The sequence below is a fragment of the Ovis aries genome, chromosome 5 (genome assembly GCF_016772045.2).
Source record: "Ovis aries strain OAR_USU_Benz2616 breed Rambouillet chromosome 5, ARS-UI_Ramb_v3.0, whole genome shotgun sequence".
Lineage (NCBI taxonomy): Eukaryota > Metazoa > Chordata > Mammalia > Artiodactyla > Bovidae > Ovis > Ovis aries.
The window spans coordinates 14,308,462-14,327,154 of record NC_056058.1 but is presented as its reverse complement, the minus strand read 5'-3'; the positions used below and the strand labels follow the sequence as shown (position 1 = coordinate 14,327,154).

General features: G+C 44.2%; 1 protein-coding gene across 2 annotated transcripts; it reads left to right on the top strand.

Annotated features, from left to right (window-relative positions):
- Positions 1 to 2,404: 2,404 nt before the first annotated feature.
- LOC101102057 (CD209 antigen-like protein 2) lies at positions 2,405 to 5,675 on the top strand. 2 transcript variants are annotated; one of them, XM_004008561.6, is made up of 8 exons: positions 2,405 to 2,470; positions 2,620 to 2,694; positions 2,812 to 2,901; positions 3,171 to 3,260; positions 3,528 to 3,605; positions 3,834 to 3,985; positions 4,470 to 4,582; positions 5,192 to 5,675. In XM_004008561.6, exons 1-8 carry the CDS (start codon positions 2,431 to 2,433, stop codon positions 5,331 to 5,333), a joined length of 780 nt encoding a protein of 259 aa, XP_004008610.1. In that variant the 5' UTR covers positions 2,405 to 2,430; the 3' UTR covers positions 5,334 to 5,675. The 2 variants fall into 2 exon arrangements, with proteins under 2 accessions (XP_004008610.1, XP_027825527.1); XM_027969726.3 differs by lacking the exon at positions 3,171 to 3,260.
- The last annotated feature ends 13,018 nt before the right edge of the window (positions 5,676 to 18,693 follow it).

Here is an 18,693-nt window from a genome sequence, read left to right as displayed (position 1 = left end):
AGTCAGAGCTCTTACAAAGCCTTGTTCCCAAGGAATAGTATTACCTGATCTATCTAGTGGTTCCCTGGAAGACCACCCTTGAAAAGATTATCTTTCATTGACCTCACTCGAACTTGCCCAGTGCTAAAAACCTCTCCCCAGGTGATGTCTGTCAAATATTTTAACATCACAGCTCCCTGAGGTGGTGGGTAACAGCTGGGGCAAACAATAACCTAACCAAACAGTCTTAAAAAGAAAAGTTAAGGAATGAGATGTCCGTAGGGACTTTGAAAGGGCTTCCCAGATGGCTCAGTGGTAAAGAATTCACCTGCCAATGCAGGAGATGCAGAAAATAAGGGTTCAATCCCAGGGTCAGGACAATCCCCTGGAGGAGGAAAGGCAACTCACTCTAGTATACTTGCCTGGGAAATCCCATGGACAGAGGAGCCTGGTGGGCTATAGTCCATGGGATTGCAAAGAGTTGGACATGACTGAGAGACTAAGCGTGAACATAAGAGGCTTTGAAAAGTTCCAACGTATTCCTGGGAATCTGGAAGGCCGCATGCATGTGGAAGGCTGTGTGCATACTCAGGAATAATCTGACAAGTTCCTAACCTCTTAATTCTGGCTGACTTCAAGGCTCCAAGGAAGCGGGAAGTGGCAGCTAAGGCTGGGTTACAAGCTTCCTGACTGAGTGTCAAAACACACAGAGATTCTGGGTGAAGACTGGGAGACTTTTAGTTTCAGATTTTCAAGGAAGTTTATTCAATCACTTGCTAAACACCAAGCTAAATAGAGATTTAAGTGATCGTACATGACACAGAATAGAGACTTTGCAGAATTAATTCAGAAAAATCATTAAATCAATAAGAAGCAACTACTATGGAAAATAGCAATGACAAGAAACCTTCAGGAGGAGGTAGAATATGATATCCATAGTTGCCATATTATACTACAAGGCATACCTTGGAGGTATTGTGAATTTTGGTTCTAGCACAATAAAGCAAATACTGCAATGAAGCAAACCACATAAATTCTTTGGTTTCCCAGTTCACATAAATGTTAACACTGTAAATCAATTATTCTTCATTTTTTTTTTAAAAAAGAATAAGTTATTTAACATGAAAAAGACAGTAACAAAGGAACTGAGGAATAAAAAGGAAATAAGACATATGAAAAACAAATAGCAAATGGCAGATAGAAAGTCTACCGTATCAGTAATTATGTTAAATATAAAAGGGTTAAATTCTCCAACTAAAAGGTAGAGATTGACAGAAAGAATCAAACAGATGATCCCATTATATGCTGTCTACAAAAGACTCGCTTTAAGATTAAGGGAAAAAATAGTTATATATACTCAGTTGAATCAGATAGGGTCCGTATAGAAATAAATTGGAAGTTTGGTACACAAAGTTTCAAAGTGACTGTCTATATTATATTTAGTAGTTATAAAGGGGGAAAAAGTAACTGCTTTGTGTAGTGGTTAAGCAGGGATTCAGGGATCAGCTCCTAACCCCACTGCTTTTGAGTTGTGTGACCTCAGGCAGTTCCTTGCCCTCTAGGTTTCCGCATCTGTAAAGAAGGATAGAAACTACCTTTCTCATAGGGCTATTGTGAGAACTTTTAGACCACCAAGAACACACTGTGGTTAACGAATCTGGATTTATTACTGGGAGCAGTGAGGGAGAACATACACCAAGGAGAATGGTCAGCATATGCTCCAGTGCTGTTATGACTGAGTATTCATCATTAGAAGAGGCAGCTTCTATCCATCGCTAGTGCACTGTATTCAACCTCACAATTATAATGTGAAGCAGGATCGATACCATCCAGTCACTAAGTCCTGTCCAACTCTTTGTGACCCCGTGAACTGTAGCACTCCAGGCTTCCCTGTCCTTCACTCCCTCCCAGACTTTGCTCAAACTCATGACCGCTGAGTCAATGATACCCTGCAACCATCTCCTCCTCTGTCACCCCCTTTTCCTGCCCTCAGTCTTTCCCAGCATCAGGGTCTTTCCCAGTGAGTCAGTTCTTCGCATCAGGTGTCCAGAGTGTTGGAGCTTCAGCTTCAGCATCAGTCCTTCCAAGGAATATTCAGGGTCAGTTTCCTTTAGGCAGGCTAATTGTCCCATTTCACAGGTGAGGGAACTGAGGCTCTGGAAACATGAGGCTGCAGGTACCGGAGTTGGACAGGGGTTGGAATAGTGCCTTCTGGCTGCAAAGTTGACTGCCCGGCCTCTGCCCTGCCCTAAGTGACCCCTCCTTAGTTGTGTCAGCCGCTTCATGTGTCCCCAGATTTTTCTGAGAGGAAGTCTTATCCCTATCGTGTTCCTCATTCTTCATGAGTTGAGAAAGAACAGGTCTGAGGAGGGGCTACAGAGGGAAATACATGAGGTTATAAAAACCATAGTCCAGACCAGAGCTGGGAAGAGGAACAGAAAGGGGAGAAGGATGGCAGAGATGTATGAACACAAGGAGCCAGATGACTCTGGTGAGGCTGGGCCCCCAGTCTAGGGTGATAGTGGGGATGACAGGGCCCCAGGGTCCTGATAGTGCTGGGGTCTGGCAGCCAGCTTGCAACTCTGAGAGCAGGGCTCAGCAGACTTCCAAGTTCAAGTGCGTGTGCTCTGTTCTGTCCAGAGGAAGAGACATTTGGGGGCCAGAGACTGGCTGAGAGACGCCCTCGACTGCTACACAGTTTGAGGAGCTTGCCAGGTACGGGAGTGCTTCGTTCAGGAGCAGGCAGCTGGGGGGAACGGGGGCGGGTAGGGGGTGAAGTGGGGGCAGAGTCTGCCCCCAGCCCCAAGCCCCTCCCATCTGCTGGTCCTGCAGAGTGTCTGACCTGGGCCCCTCTGCTTCTCCTGCTGCTCCTCTTTGTCTCACTGGGTTTCTTCACGCTCCAGCTGACCACTCTGGTTCAAGGTGAGTGAGCATCTAGGGGCTTAGGGTCCTCGGTCCCTTTGGGTTTTCTCTCTGGGATGGTCTTTGCCCTTTTCCACAGTCCCTAGACCTACTAGGGCTGGGTCGTGCGGGCTCTGTGTCACCTTCTGTGTGACCATGGGCCAGTAACTCTCCCTCTCTAAGTCTGTTTCCTCATGTGAAAGGTAGTTCATTCTCCCCGTGGGGAGACCTTGAAAGCAGATTCGGCTCAGGGTCAGTGCTTAAAGGGGGAATTCTCTGCTCCGTTGTAGTTTCCAGGATCCGGTGTCTGCAGAGAGATTCGGGAGACCATGAGAACAACAGCCTGGATAAATGGCTGGACACCAGGTTCCGGAGTCTGAGTAGGGAGGGGGCTCTGGGGCTGTATGGCTGTGGACAAGCCACCACTGCCAGGGGTGGAGAGAGGGCAGGAGTTGGGGAGGGGACCAGACCCCTGCAAGAGGTCCTGGGGGACTGGCGATGTCCGGCAAGTCACTCTCTAAGCCTCAGTTTTCTCATCTGTATGATGGGCTCTCCAGGTCACCTGACATCCACGCATGATGTTCTCATGGGGCCCTCTGCACCACATACACAGTAGGTGCTTAATAATTGATGTCCTCTCCCTCCAGCTGAAGTTGCACAGAAGCAGATGCAATCAAACCTGGAGGAGATCCTACAGCGCCTGACCCGGATGAATGCCACCCTGGGTAAGGGAACCACACCAAGGTCAAGAGGAAGTCACAGGATGGTGGGTGGGGGCTGGGCCACACCTGCTGCAGCTGCCAGGCTGAGGAGGGCAGAGCAGAACTGGGGTGTTCCTCGCGGGTTTCTTGAGGAACTGAGCTGACAGCTGAAGAGAAGGGCCTAGCCCTGGGTTCCGAAGATCTGGAGCCTAGGAGCCAAGCAACCTCTCCAACTCCGCCCCTCTTCCCCAGCTGGCCTGTGCCATCCTTGTCCTCAGAACTGGGAGTTCTTCAGCGGAAGCTGCTACTTCTTCTCCTGGACCCAGAGTGACTGGAGATCTGCCTTCTCTGCCTGTCTGCTTACTGGGGCCCACCTAGTTATCATCAACAGTACTGAGGAGGAGGTGGGCTGGGCAAGGTCCCCTGAGAGGCTGGGCCATATTGCCAGGTCAAGAAAAAACCTTCTGCCTCCCTCTTCTGCACTCTGAGAGATGGGCAGTTGGGGGTGTGGCAGGGGGATGAGAGGTGAGATACAATCAGGGAAGGCTTCTTGGACAAGGAATCATAATGGACTCAGGAAGGTCACGTGAGAGAAGAACATGGATGAGAGGAGCCCATGTATGGATACGAAGGGAATTCAGAGTGCCCTTGAGGCCATATACAATGCATGTTAACTGAGACACAAGACATACCCACATATGTATCACATTAACACACATCCACAGCCTCCATGCACATGTTAACACATACAACTTGAGTAGGGCCTCTAGGCTAGACCGTGAGAAGAACTTCTGTGGGAGGCAGGGGACCGTGGAGATGCGGGCAGACATGAGATGTGTGGCGTTCAGGGATCTTCCTCCTGATACTCCTCTCCCCACCCACCCGCAGAAATTCCTGAACTTTTGGTATGCCAGAAATAATAAACCCACCTGGATCGGCCTCAGTGACCACCACAGTGAGGGTTCCTGGCGGTGGGTGGATGACAGTCCTGTCCAGCTCAGGTAACCTCCCAGTGACAACGGCCCAGGAGAGGTGGGCAGGAACTCCAAACCAAGGGTGCTCAAACTCTGGACTGGAAAGCATCACCTGAGAAGCTTGGTGAAGATGCAGAGCCCTGCCTTCATCCAGGGGCAGTGGTAGGAGCTGGGTGGGAGTCTGATTCTACATGGCTAGGTACAGGCCCAGGAATCTGCATTTAATTCTGTGTTAGTGTCATCACTCAGTCGTGTCAGGCTCTTTGCAGCCCCATGGACTGTAGCCCACCAGGCTCCTCTGTCCATGGAATTCTCCAGGCAAGAGTACTGGAATGGGTACCCATTTTCTTCTCCAGGGAATCTTTCCAACCCCAGGGATCAAACCTGGGTCTCCCACATTGCAAGTAGAGTCTTTACTCTCTGAGCCACCAGGGAAGCCCACATTTAACTTTCCCAGAACTGATTCTGGTGGATGTGATGTGTGAACCCACATTTCAAAAACCCTGCCTCCGAATTCCTCACCAACCTCTGGCTGGTATTGGCAATTTGCTGTCAAAGTCCAGGGACCAGCCCCTCCAAAATTGGGGGTGGGCCCTGGGTGGAGTAGGGGTCTCATTGTGCTGATGCGGTTCACAGCTTCTGGAAAAAAGGGGAGCCCAACAACCACGGAGATGAGGACTGTGTGGAACTGCACAACGATGGCTGGAATGATGGCAGATGTGTTACAGAAAATCCCTGGATCTGTGAGAAGCCCTCGGCTCCCTGCCCAGACCTCTGAGGGCTGCTGCCTCCACCTTCCCACCTCGGCTCTGCCCGCCCCGCCCCCGATCCCGCCCCGCCCCGCCCCGCCCCGTTCCCGATCCCTCCCCGATCCCGCCCCGATCCCGCCCCGTTAGCAGAGATCAGCCAACTGGAACATCCACTCCGAGGGTTCGTCTTGGGCCCCACCCCTTTCTGTTTTCCCCTCTGGTGAATGCCCATCCCCTTACTATTCAGGACTTTGAGATCCTCTAAGACCAATCTCTCCACAAGCTATAGACCATTTTTCTTCATCTGTCGATAGGCTCAGCTCCCCCCTCTGTCCCACCATGATATCCCCCTAATAAAGTCATACCTTGCATTATGTGTCCCACTGAACTTATTTTTGTTCCTTTGCCACTGTTTGAGTTACTGTAGTTTGATAATCTGTTTGATGCACCGGAGGACATTGTCTTTTTTCAATACCCTTTTCTCTTTTTTTGTGTAAGTTGATTTCCCAGATACCGTTTTGTTTTGTTTTTGACTGCACCACATAGCGTGTGAGATCTTAGTTTCCTGACCAGGGATGGAACCTGTATTTCCCTCCCCCTGCATTGGAAGCATGGAGTCGTAACCACTGGACCGCCAGGGAAGTCCCCCAGATACAGTTTTTATTTAATTTAGTTAAATTATTTATGTTTGGCGTTGCTGGATCTCCGCTGCTGCATGCAGGCTTTCTCTAGCTGCGGTAAGCGGGAATGGGATGGGGGAGGGGTGCTACTCTTCATTGAGATACGTCGGCTTCTCATTGCAGTGGCTTCTTTTGTTGCAGAGCTTGGGCTGTAGGGCCCACAGGCTTCAGAAGTTGTGGCACACGGGCTTAGTTGCCCTTCGGCATGTGGGATCTTCCCAGAGCAGGAACTGAAGCCCTGTCTTCGGCATTGGCAGGCAGACTCCCAACTACTGGACCACCAGGGAAGCCCCCAGATAGGGTTTTGAATCAGTTTGTAATTTTGGTTGGGAATATGCATATATACAATATGCATATGTTTATATGTGTCTGTCTAGCTGTGTGTTCATTTATTCATGAACCAATTATTATTCAGGTACTTTAGTTTTTAAAATTTTATTTTATTAATGTATAGTTGATTCACAATTTTATCTTAGTTTCTGGTGTACAGCAAAGTGATTTTATGCATATATATTTTTCGTATTCTTTTCCATTATGGTTTTATTACAGGATATTGAATATATTACCCTGTGCTATACAGTAGGATCTTGTTGTTTGTCTATTGTGTATATAACAATTTGCATCTGCTAATCCAAAATTCCCAGTCTATCCCTTCCCCACCTGCCCTCCCCTATTCAGGTACTTTAAAAGTGTTCTTCAGTAAAGTTTTATGATTTTCTTCATATGAATCTGAAAAACCCCACTATTTCTAGGTGTGTGTTTTGGCTTCCCCGGTGGCTCAGATGGTAAAGAATTGGCCTGCAATGCGGGAGACCTGGGTCCCATCCCTGGGTTGGAAAGATCGCCTGGAGGAGGGCATGGCAACTCACTCCAGTATTCTTGCCTGGAGAATCCCCGTGGACAGAGGAGCCAGGCAGACTACAGTCCATAGAGTCCCAAAGAGTCAGACATGACTGAGTGACTAAGTACATATTGGCTTCCTATTGGTGCTGTAACAAATTATCACAAACTTAGTGGCTTCAGACAACACAAATGTGTTATCTTACAGTTCTGGAATTCAGAAGTCCAAAATGGGTCTCATGGGCTTGAAAGCAAGTAGGGCTGCTTTCCTTTCTGAATATTCCTGGGGAGAATCTGCTTTCTTGCCTTTTCCAGTTTCTAGAGGCTGCCTGCAATTGTCGGCCAGCCATGACTAAGTCTTTCTCACCTTGTGTAGCTCAAACACTGCTTCTTCTGTTCCACATTTAAAGGACCCTTACATTGGTCCCACTGGATAAGCATAGGATTCCCAGGTGACTCAGCAGTAAAGAATCTGCCTGCAATGTAGGAGACACAAAAGACATAGTCTAGATCCTTGGGTTGGGAAGAACCCCTGGAGGAGGGCATTGGCAATCCATTCCAATCCCACGGACAGAGGAGCCTGGCAGGCTATTCCATAAGATCGCAAAGAGTTGAACATGACTAAAGTGACTTAGCACACACACGCTGGATAAGCAGTCTAAACCCACTATTTTCAGGTAAGTCGACTAAAGACCTTATTTCTATCTGCTATCTTAATTCCCACTTTTTCATTTCTCACATCCCCACTGCCTTACTCAAGCCTCTCAGGTTCATCTCCCAAATAAACCACACCTAAGTGTGGGGTCAGCTGGTGGGCTAACCACGAAAGGCACAAACTCAATAGAAACTTTATGCTGAGATAAAATTTATGAGTGAAAGAAGCACTGGAGCGCATTTATTCATTTTACTTTGTACTGTGAAATGATTTTAAGACTTAGAAGAAAAGTTGGGGAAATAGACACGAATTCCCGCATACTCTTCATCCACATTCCACCAATGTTAACGTCTTACCAACCACAGTATAATGATTAAACCCAGGAACGTCATGTTGATACACTATTATTAACCAAACTTATTTGGTTCTTTTCCTGGCTCAGGATGTCAAATAGCATTTAATTGTCGTTTCTTAGTCTCCTCCAATCTGTAATGGTCTAATCTTGCCCTAACCTTCATTCTCTTGTCATTTTTGATGCGTGCTGGTCAATGTTTCTGTCCACTGTTCCTCAGATTGTGTTTGCCTGGTGTTTCCCCGCCACCCTCCCATTTGTGCATTTCATGCATGCTCAGTGGTGTCTGACTCTTTGCAACCCTATGGACTTTGGCCCACCAGGCTCCTCCACCCATGGGATTTTTCTAGGGAGGAATAATGGAGTGGGTTGCCATTTCCTCCTCCAGGGGATCTTCCTGATACAGGAATCGAAACTGCATTTCCTGCATCTCTTGCACTGGCCTGTAGAATCTTTAGCCCTGAGCCACCTGGGATTGGGGCTTCCCAGGTGGCTCAGATGGTAATGAATCTACTTGCAATCAGGAGCTGCAGGAGACTCGGGTTCGACCCGACATAAGGAAGATCCCCTAGAGAAGGGTATGGCTACTCATGCCACTATTTTTGCCTGGAGAATCACATGGACAGAGGAGCCTGGCGGGCTACAGTCCATGGGGTCCCAAAGAGTCGGACATGACCGAGTGACTAAGCACATGTGTGTGTGTGTATACATATATATATATACACACACACACACATAAATTAAATTCCTTAATTTCTTGTACATGTTTGAAAGACAGCTGAGCTGGATATCAAATCCTTGGTTCATACTTTCATGCACTGAGTAATTTTTAATGTTCCTCCACTGTTGTATTGCTTTGAATATTAGCTTTGTAAAGTCTAATACCAGTATAATTCTTATGACTTTGCAAATTTCTTGATTTGGAAGACTTAAGAATTTTATCTTAATCTTCAAAATCAAGTAGCTTTTCCTATGTCAAATTGACATAGGAATATGCCTCAGAGTTGACCTTCTGGGCTACTTTCCCAGGTACCTAGTCAGCCCTCTCAATGTGTAATTTCAGGTGATTTTCTATTTCAGGAAAAAATTTTATTATGACTTGACTTTATTTATTTGGCTGTGTTGGGTCTTCGTTGTATCACGCAGGGTCTTTCATGGCAGTGCACGGACTCTCCAACTATGGCTCATGGGCTCAGTAGTTGTAGTGCCCAGGTAGATTTGCTCCAAAGCAGTGGAATCTTAATTCCCTGACCAGGGATCAAACCCACATCCCCTGCATCACAAGATGAATTCTTAACCACTGGAACACCAGGGAAGTCCCATAACCTTTTAAAAATTGATTAATTTTTGTTTTTGCTTGTGTGGCATGCATGGTCCTAGATCCCCCACCAGGGATTGACTCTACGGTCCCTCTAGGGGAAGTGTGGAGTCCCAGTCACTGGACTGCCAAGGGATTCCCTATGACTTTAAATCTTTGCTGTTTTGTTTTGTTTCTTCAAGGATCCCAAAAAAGTGTGTATTTCTCCTTCCATGTCCAAAATTCCATTGCCATTCATTTCTCCCTGTCTCTGAAGCTTTTCCATTTCTTCCTCTTTATATCATTGTCACTTTCTTTGTTTTTCTGTCTTTTTCCAATGTCTTTTTATTATACTTTCATTTGAGTTTATTCTCTCTTGGGTACCTTATTTAGTCTGCATTTCTGAAATGTTGGTCTTTTTCTGCCATTTCTTTCCTTAGTTGATTCAAATATCTCTTCACCTCATCAGTACTTGGCTCTTTAGCTTTTAAATTTAAAAAAAAAAAATCTGTCTGCGTTCTGCAGCATGTGGGATCTCAATAACCCGACAGGGTTTCATGCCTGGTCAGGTGAAGTCTTAAACATTGGACCTGCATCAGAAGGTGATGCATCAGAAGGTGAAGTCTTAAACACTGCACCACCAGGGAAATCCCCAGTTTTTAATTTTTGATGTATAGTGGTTTTTCATATCCTGAAATGTTTGTTGGATTACATTTAATTCTCTTTAGAGTGTTGACTTACAGTTTTCTTCTACTTCCTGATTCCACTTCAGAGGAACTTTTTCCTTTGTTCATTTTGTCTGTATTTTCATTCTGTGCTGTGCTGTGCTTAGTTGCTCAGTCATGTCTGATTCTCTGTGATGCCTGGACTGTAGCCTGCCAGGCTCCTCTATCCATGGGGATTCTCCAGGCAAGAATACTGGAGTGGGTAGCCATGCCCTTCTCCAGGGGATCTTCCCAACCCAGGGATCGAACCCAGGTCTCCCACATTGCAGGTGGATTCTTTACCATCTGAGTCACCAGGGAAGCCCAATAGACATCATAAAACCAAATTTTAGAAAATTGAATTAAACACACACACACACTAACACATATATAGTGTCTACAAGAACAAATCAGGTTGTTACTTGATCTGATTAGATACTATTTGAGAACTTTCTGGATATCAATATAAGCCTTAACTCTGTCAGAAAATCTTTTTCTTTTCCTTCCTTTTTCTCCAGGTGCTTCCAATTACTCTCTCTGAATGTACTTTTGTCCTTTTGTTCAGACGGGCAGCTTGATGGTGCCCACTTATGCCAATGCAGCAAAATCGACTTAATTTAGTGGATTTTGTTTTTGTTTGTTCTGTTTGTGGCAGAGATAGGTGGGGAGACCTGAATTTTTAAAAAATGGAATATTGTTGATTTACAATGTTGTGTTAGTTTCAGGCGTACAGCAAAGTGAATCAGTTATACATATACATATGTTCTCTTATTTTTAAGATTCTTTTCCCGTATAGGTCATTACCTACTACTGAATAGAATTCCCTGTGCTGTACAGTAGGAGTTTCTTAACTATCTACTTGATTTTTTTAATTCAAAATTTTAATTAGTTTATTTTTATTTAAGTTTTTAATTTTTGGCTGTGCTGGGCCTTCTTTGCTGCACTTGGGCTTTCTCTAGATGCAGTGAGTGGGGACTACTCTCTAATTGCAGTGCCTGGGCTTCTCACTGTGGTGGCTTCTCTTTGTCGTGGAGCATGGGCGCCAGAGTGCGGGTAGTAGCGGCCCACAGCATGCGGGATCTTCCTGGACCAGGGATTGAACTTGTGCTCTCTGTATTGGTAGGTTAATTCTTTATCCACTGTGCCATCAGGGAAGTTCCTTGCTATTTTTTGATTGAGTTTTTTTTTTTTTTTTAATATTGAGCTGCCTGAGCTATTATTATATTTTGGAGATTAATCCCATGTCTGTTGCTTCTTTTGCAAATATTTTCTCCCATTCCCAGGGCTTACTTTCTATTTTGTTTACTGTTTCCTGTGCTGTGCAAAGCTTTTAAGCTTAATTAGGTCTCATTTTTAAATTTTTGCTTATATTTTAATCACTCCAGAAAGTATATCAATAACACCTTGCTGCAATTTATGTCAGAGTGTTCTGCCTATATTTTTCTCTAAGAGTTTTATAATGTCCCATTTTGCGTTTAGGTCTTCAATCCATTTTGAGTTTACTTTTGCATATGGTGTTAGGGAGTTTTCTGTTTCATTTTTTTACATGTAGCTGTCCAGTTTTCTCAGCATCATTTATTGAAGAGACTGTCTTTTCTCCATTGTATATTCTTATCTCCTTCATCACAGATTAGGTGACCATAGGTGCATAGGTTTATCTCTGGACTTTCTATTATGTTCCATTGATCTATATTTCTATTTTTGTGCCAGTACCATACTTTTTTGATTACTGTAGCTTTGTAATATAGCCTGAAGCTCAGGAAGCCTGATTCCCCCACCTCTGTTTTCCTTCCTCAAGATAAAGCAGGGACTTTAAAATTATCTCCATGTTCAAGACTGAAAACTGAGCAGGACCCTGTGGGGCCCATGGGTGCAGAAGCCTTTCTTTTCATTAGAAAAGAACATGATCCTGGGAAAGATTGAAGACAGGAGGAGAAGGGGATGACAGAGGACAAGATGGTTGGATGGAATCACTGACTCAATGGACATGAGTTTGAGCAAGCTGTGGGAGATGGTGAAGGACAGGAAGCCTGGCATGCTGCAGTTCATGGGGTCTCAAAGAGTCGGACACAGCTGAGCAACTGAACAACAGTAACATAATAACAGCAGAAACAGGAGTAAAAGAATGATTGAGTGATTAATTGGTGTGGCTCACTGTAAGTTCTTTTTTACAGTGGTCCTCGGCAGATCAGAGATGCTGTTCCTGACCCCATTCTCATCCATCTCTACCTTCTGTTGACTTAAAAATTAGTCAAAATCTAAAAGTTAAGAGTGATGTTTTATTCAGTGGGAATTTTTAGGACTTCAAGGCCAGGAGGCAGCATCTCATGTAGCCTTGAAAGAGCTGCTCCAAGGAGGTGAGGAGAGGAGCCAGGTTATATAGAAGCGTTGCAACAAAGGGTCAGTAGTCTAAACGTCAGAAGGCTATTGTTAATTAAAGAAAACCAGATATCCCAGGTTAAGGAATTTAGTGCTTACCTATGCATGGTAAGACGCAAGAGTCTAGGCTCATTGAAAATCATTCCTTCCATATACATCTCAGCTAACTGGAGCCAGTATCCCGTGTTTTCGCATCTTGCCCTCGCTTGGGGCTCACAGTGGAGAGTGGCTGCCGTTCAATGGCTGTCATCACAGGTATTGCTCTCTTCCCGGTTGCCCTGGAAGGCTCCAATTGCTGATGACTGTGGCACTCTTATTTATTGATATGGCAAGAAATACTCCGTTTCTCACTTCCCTGGTCTCAGCTTCATCCCATGGGATAAACTGACTGTGTAACTCAGCTTGGGACTTAGACCCACAAGGGAGTCTGCAGGCAAGAATGCTGGAGTGGGTTGCCATGCCCTCCTGCAGGGGATCTTCCCAACCCAGGGACTGAACCCAAGCCTCATAAGTCTTCTGCATTGCAGGTGTATTTTTTTTTTTTTTAACCACTGAGTCACTGAGGAAGCCCTATAGCTGCTTTATAATGTGTTAATTCACAAGTAAGACATTTCTGTGGGTTCCCAGAAATTCTCACTTATCAAAAGAAGAAATTGTTATCTCATTCTTTGTTTACCTTACTGTTTGTTTTCTCTGTGTGTTTATCTCTCTCTTTTTTTTTTTTTTAAAGAAGAATGAGCATTGAATAGATATATTTTGTAACTGCAATGTGGAAAGGTCAAAAATAAATTGTGGGAGGATGTAGCCCACATGGTGCTGTTTAGACAAAGTTTTCAGATGTGTGAAATAATTCAATAAATTGTTTAAATGCACACATGATTCAGATATGATTTAATATGAGAAACACAAAGTTTGGGAGGCCATCTTCTTTGGGGAAGGAAGGAGAGAAATAAAACTAGAGCGGGTATGTGAGACTATCAGCTACAATTTAGTTACTTTTAAGAAGATCTCAAAAAACACAAAGTCAGTACTTGATAAAGCTGAATAGAAGGCAAGGGGTTTTTCATATTTAACCTGTGTACATGCTTAGTTTTCTTAATAATAAAAAGGCAAACCCAAAAGTAACATCAGCGACCAAAGCACAAGATGTACTTTGCACCAAACCAGGTACCCTGGTCAATAGCAAGCTTCTCGTCTTTGGCGAGAATGGAAATCAGAGTGGTCTTGGCCTTGGGACTGAACCTTGTGACTCTCACCTTGCGAACTCAGTCACTTCAGACTCTTCATGACCCTATGGACTGTAGTTCACCAGTCTCTTTTGTCCATGGGCTTTTCCAGGTAAGAATACTGGAGTGGATTGCCGCACCCTCCTCCAGGGGATCTTCCCAACCCAGGGATCAAACCAGAGCCTCCTGCATCTCCTGCATTGTAGGCAGATTCTTTACCACTGAGCCACCTGGGGAAGTCTGACTTTCACCTTCCTCCCACACTAATCCAAACCCCCTGTGTCCATGATCCAAGTCCTTGTACAATCTGGCCCCAGGTGGCACCCCAGCCAGCACCCCAGCCTCAGATTACCACTCTGAATTAGTCTCAGCTTCTCTGAAGAGTCCTATGCCCTCTCTCCTCCCAATCTTAGCAAATATTAATATCACGCTCTTTCATCCTCTGGAATAATTCTGGGTTTTTTTTCAGGCAACATCTCCTCCCGGAAGCCCCACCGGATCCTCCAGGCTGAGTCAGATGCTTCTAGGGGTTCTCCTGGTCCCTTGTGCTTCCTAGACTCATCACATTGTTTTCAAGTTCCTGGTCACATGTTTCCCATATCCTTGCTCTCTCTCTCCCACTCCCAGGATGAGTCTCCATTCCTTCCCTGGGTGGAGGACAGGGATAGATGTTAGAGGGCTGTGGCTGGTCTTGTGCTTCGGACCTCCCTTCCCTTTGAACCTCCCCTGTGGGAAAATTCTGAGCATGGGACAGGGAGTGGGCAGCCTTCTGGTTGCCTGGTAATGGCGCACATCTCCCCTCTCCTCCCTACACTCCCCCAAAGTATCCTCAGCTACAAGTATGTACAACAGAGATCCACTTTCCTGTCTCCTTGCCTTAGCCTTGGCTGTGCCCTCTGTCTGGTGGACTGTTCCTTTCTCTGTCAGCAGTGCACGAGTTCTTGGTGGCCCTGTTCCAATGCCACCTCTTCCAGAACACTTCCTCTAATGCCCTCCATATGTGTGCGTCAGTCGCTCAGTCATGTCGACTCTTTGCAACCTCATGGACTGTAGCCTGCCAGTCTCCTCTGTCCATGGGATTTTCCAGGCCAAGAATACTGGAGTGAGTTGGCATTCCCTTCTCCAGGGGATCTTCCCAACCCAGGGATTGAACCTATGTCTCCAGCATTGCAGGCAGATTCTTTACAAAGATCCAAGACAGCCAAAAGTAAATAGAAATGCCCTCCATAATGGCTGACAAATCCATTCCTTCTAGATCCCTTCCCAAGAACATAGTCTAATGAGATTGTGCAACGTTTGTGGGTTTTTTTCCTTCCGTTTCCTCCTACTGAGCCCTCAACCCTCCTGAGTTCTGCTGTCCTTGAGAGCCCTAGAAGGAGGGTGCACGCTCCCAGAATGTCCTGCCCCTCTGTAACCTCCTGCTGGGAAGGCAGCTGTCAGCCCCTGTTGATTCAGGTTCCATTTCTGATGACAAAGGCAAGATAAGCCTTGTGCATCTCAGAATCAGGGGACTTCTAGAAAGACGAGCGGGAACCTCCCATCCTGTGGACAGGAATCATCGTCAGCCCTGCACGGCCTCTGAGCCCTGCTGACTTTTGCTGTTGTCGTTATCACGGTTTTTTGGCCACTCCATGCAGCGTGTGGGATCTTAGTTCCTGAACCTGTGCCCATTGCAGCGGAAGTGCAGAGTCCTAACCCCTGGGCCAACAGCGAATTCCCCAGGACTGATGACTTTTAAAAACTTTATTTTATTAATTTTTGGCTGCATTGGGTCTTCATTGCTTTGCATGGGCTTTCTTTTTCTCTTTGCATGGGCTTTCTCTGGTGAGCAGGAGCTACTCTTGTGCTTCAAGAGCTTTTCATTGCTGTGGCTTCTCTTCTCATGGAGCACAGGCTCCAGGTGCGCAGGCTCTGTAGTTGTGACGCACGAGCTTTGTTGCTCTTTGGCATGTGGAAATCTTCCTGGACCAGGGATCAAACCCATGTCCCTTTCATTGGCAGGCAGATTCTTATCCACAGAGACACCAGGGAAGTCTGACTGTTGACTTTTAATGTCTAATCATCCTCCCCAACTCAGCACCATGGCCAGCCTCTCTGAATGGGTGAAAGACACCCTTGCATATAAATACGTACTTGGTGTGGTTGTGTGTGTGTAAGTTAAAGAAATGTCCCAGAGCTATATATCTCAAGTGGTTTCTGCTTCTTGTCAACCTAGGTCACTGGGCTCTAGACCACGGCCGCCGACGCAACTAGTTTATTACTCGTTTGTTTCAGAGTGAGTGCCCATCAGGTTCTTCTTATTCATTAATAAGCAATCAAAAGCATCACAAGAAAAATGGAAAGAACCCTCCATTACCTGGGAGATGTTATTTGCCTTTGTATCTCTACCTACAGAACTTCTCTAAGTTAATAAAGAAAAAAAAAAAAAACCTAAACCATCTCATAGAAAAAGTTGGAAAAAGGATACAATGTATAGAAAAGCAAACCAGAAGAGTTAATACATACTGATACTCAAAATCTGCAGGAGTCAGGGAATAGGATCAAAAGCCACAGTGAGAGGGGGAAAAGCCACAATGAGATTCAGTGAAAAGCAAAAGGAGTTTTCTGATAAAAATGTGAAGACTTTAAAAAAAAAAAAAAACTAAGGCGAGGGGCATGTGTGGAAAGTAAGAGAGAGGAGTTGGGGGGAAGGGTGGATAGAAAGGATGGTTCAGTCCATTAATAAAGGACGGAAAATGAAGGAATTAATCTCACTTGACAAGTTAGTTTTTAAGTGGGTTGTTTCCACTTAATGGCTATTATAAACAATGCTGCTATAAACATTTGTACACAAAGTTTGGGTGAACATACTTTTCCTTTTTTCTAGGATAAACATCCAGGACATTAGTTGCTGGGTCATAGACAGACAAATTAGTTTTTAAAAAGCCAAAATAACACAATAAAAGCAAAATAAAACTTGGGAGAAAAATAAAAAATAAAACAACACACACAAAAAGAAAGTAAGAATAGGGGAGGTTTTTAAAATTAAAGTTGAAATAATTGAATAAAAATAAGAATAGCCATGAATTTTAAAGAACTTTTATACATATTAACTCATAAGCCCATAGCCATCTGAAGAGGTAGAAACTATTGATTTTACTCTCCCATTTTTTAGATGGGGAACTGAGTCATAAGAAGATTCATTGCTTGTTCTAAGATTGTATTGGTTTGGCCAAAAGATTCATTCATTTTCTTCCATAAGATGGCTCTAGTGGTTCTTAGTTGTCTTTAACTTCATTTGAAACAATTTTGTTAGATTGTATTGTGATAGCTATTATATCAGCATGCATTTTTAAAAACTCATCAAAATTGGTGAATTTTTGGGTGGCCATTTTATATTGAAGGTGAAAGGAAAGAAAGCAACATTTTTAGCATACTATGCTTTATTATTTCAAGAAAGGTAAAAAGGCAACTTTTCTAGCCAACTCATCGGAAAAGACCTTGATGCTGGGAAAAATTAAGGGCAGGAGGAGAAGTAGGCAACAGAGGATTAGATAGTTGGATAGCATCACTGACTCAAGGACATGAGTTTGAGCAAACTGTGGAAGACAGTGAAGGACAGGGAAGCCTGGTATGCTTCAGTCCATGGAGTTGCAAAGAGTTGGACAGGACTTAGTGACTGAATAACAACAAAAAACATAACTGAAATGCAAAGAGATTTGTGCAGTGTATGAGAAGGTGCTGTGAACGTGTCAATAGTGGTCTATGAAGTTTTGTGCTGGAGATTGTTCCATAGTCAGGTAGATCAGTTGAAATTGATATCAATCAAATCAATATGTTCATTGAGAATAATCAATGTTATACCACACAAGAGATAGCCAATATACTCAAAGTATTCAAGTCAAGTGTTGAAGATCATTTGCACCAGTTTGATTAAGTTAATCACTTTGATGTTTGGGTTCCACGTAAGTTAATGGGGAAAAACTTTCTTCACTGTATTTCCACATGCAATTTTCTACTGAAACATAACAAAAATGTTTCATTGTTTTAAATGACAGTAGAATTTTTAAAAATATGTTTATTTTTGACTATGCTGAGCCTTCTTTGTGGGACACAGGCTTCTCACTGCCATGGCTTCTCTTGTGGCAGATCACGGGCTCTAAGGCTTCAGTACTTGCAGCACGGGGGCTCAGTAGTTGTGGTGCGTGGGTTTAGTTGCTCCATGGCACGTGAGATCTTCCCAGACCAGGGATAGAGCCCATTTCCCCTGGATGGTCAAGTGGATTCTTAACCACCGGATGACCACGGAAGTCTGAAACCATTCCATTTTTCAAACAAATTGTGATAGGCGATGAAAAGTGGATACTGTGTGATAATCAATAATGTGGAATGAAACAGATCTGGGGGCAAGTGAAATGAACTACTATCAATTACAGCAAAGGCCAGTCTTCATCCAAAGAAGGTGAGGACGTGTATATGGTGGGATTGGAAGGGAGTCCTTTATACGAGCTCCTTTTGGAAAACCAAACAATGAATTCCAACAACTACTTCTCCCAACTAGACCAACTGAAAGCAGCATTCCATGAAAGGCATCAGGAATTAGTCATCAGGATAACACAAGACCGCATGTTTCTTTGATGACCAGGCAAAAACTATAAGTGTTTGTCCAGGAATTTCTGATTCATCTGCCGTATTCGCCAGACACTGAAACTTCAGATGTCCATTTAGCTCAATCTTTACAAAATTTTCTTCTTCTTTTTTAATCTTTTTTTTTTTATTCTTAATGGAAAAATTTCAATTCCCTGGAAGACTGTAAAAGGCACCTGAAACAGTTCCTTGCCAAAAAAGATAAGTTTTGGGAAGATGGAATTATGAAGTTGCCTGAAAAATGGCCAAAAGTAGTGAAACAAAATGTGAATATGTTGTTCAATAAAGTTCTTGGTAAAAATATAAAACTGTGTCTTTTAGCTTTACTTTTAAAACCGAAGGATCTTTTTGGCTAACCCAATACATCTCGTAAAGGGTATATTTGGGATTTAAACCCAGGAAGTTTGACTCAACTAGTAAATAACACCATGTCTTTAAACCAAAAATAGTAGAAAGAACAAAACATAACCTATTTTTTAGACTCAGACTAGCCCATGGGGTATATCTAAGGTAAGCCTGGAATGGATATAAAAGTACAACAAAAATAGAACAGCAATTAAAATAATTTTAAAAAACCCCACTGTGTGTGCTTATATAGTAATATACTGAAAGATCTGGGGAAAACAGCCT

Coding starts and splice junctions, on each gene's coding strand:
- LOC101102057 (XM_004008561.6), top strand. CDS start 2,431: ATGGCAGAGATGTATGAACACAAGGAGCCAGATGACTCTG. Junction 3,261..3,527: donor CACCAGGTTCCGGAGTCTGA/GTAGGGAGGGGG, acceptor CTCTCCCTCCAG/CTGAAGTTGCACAGAAGCAG. Junction 3,606..3,833: donor CCGGATGAATGCCACCCTGG/GTAAGGGAACCA, acceptor CCTCTTCCCCAG/CTGGCCTGTGCCATCCTTGT.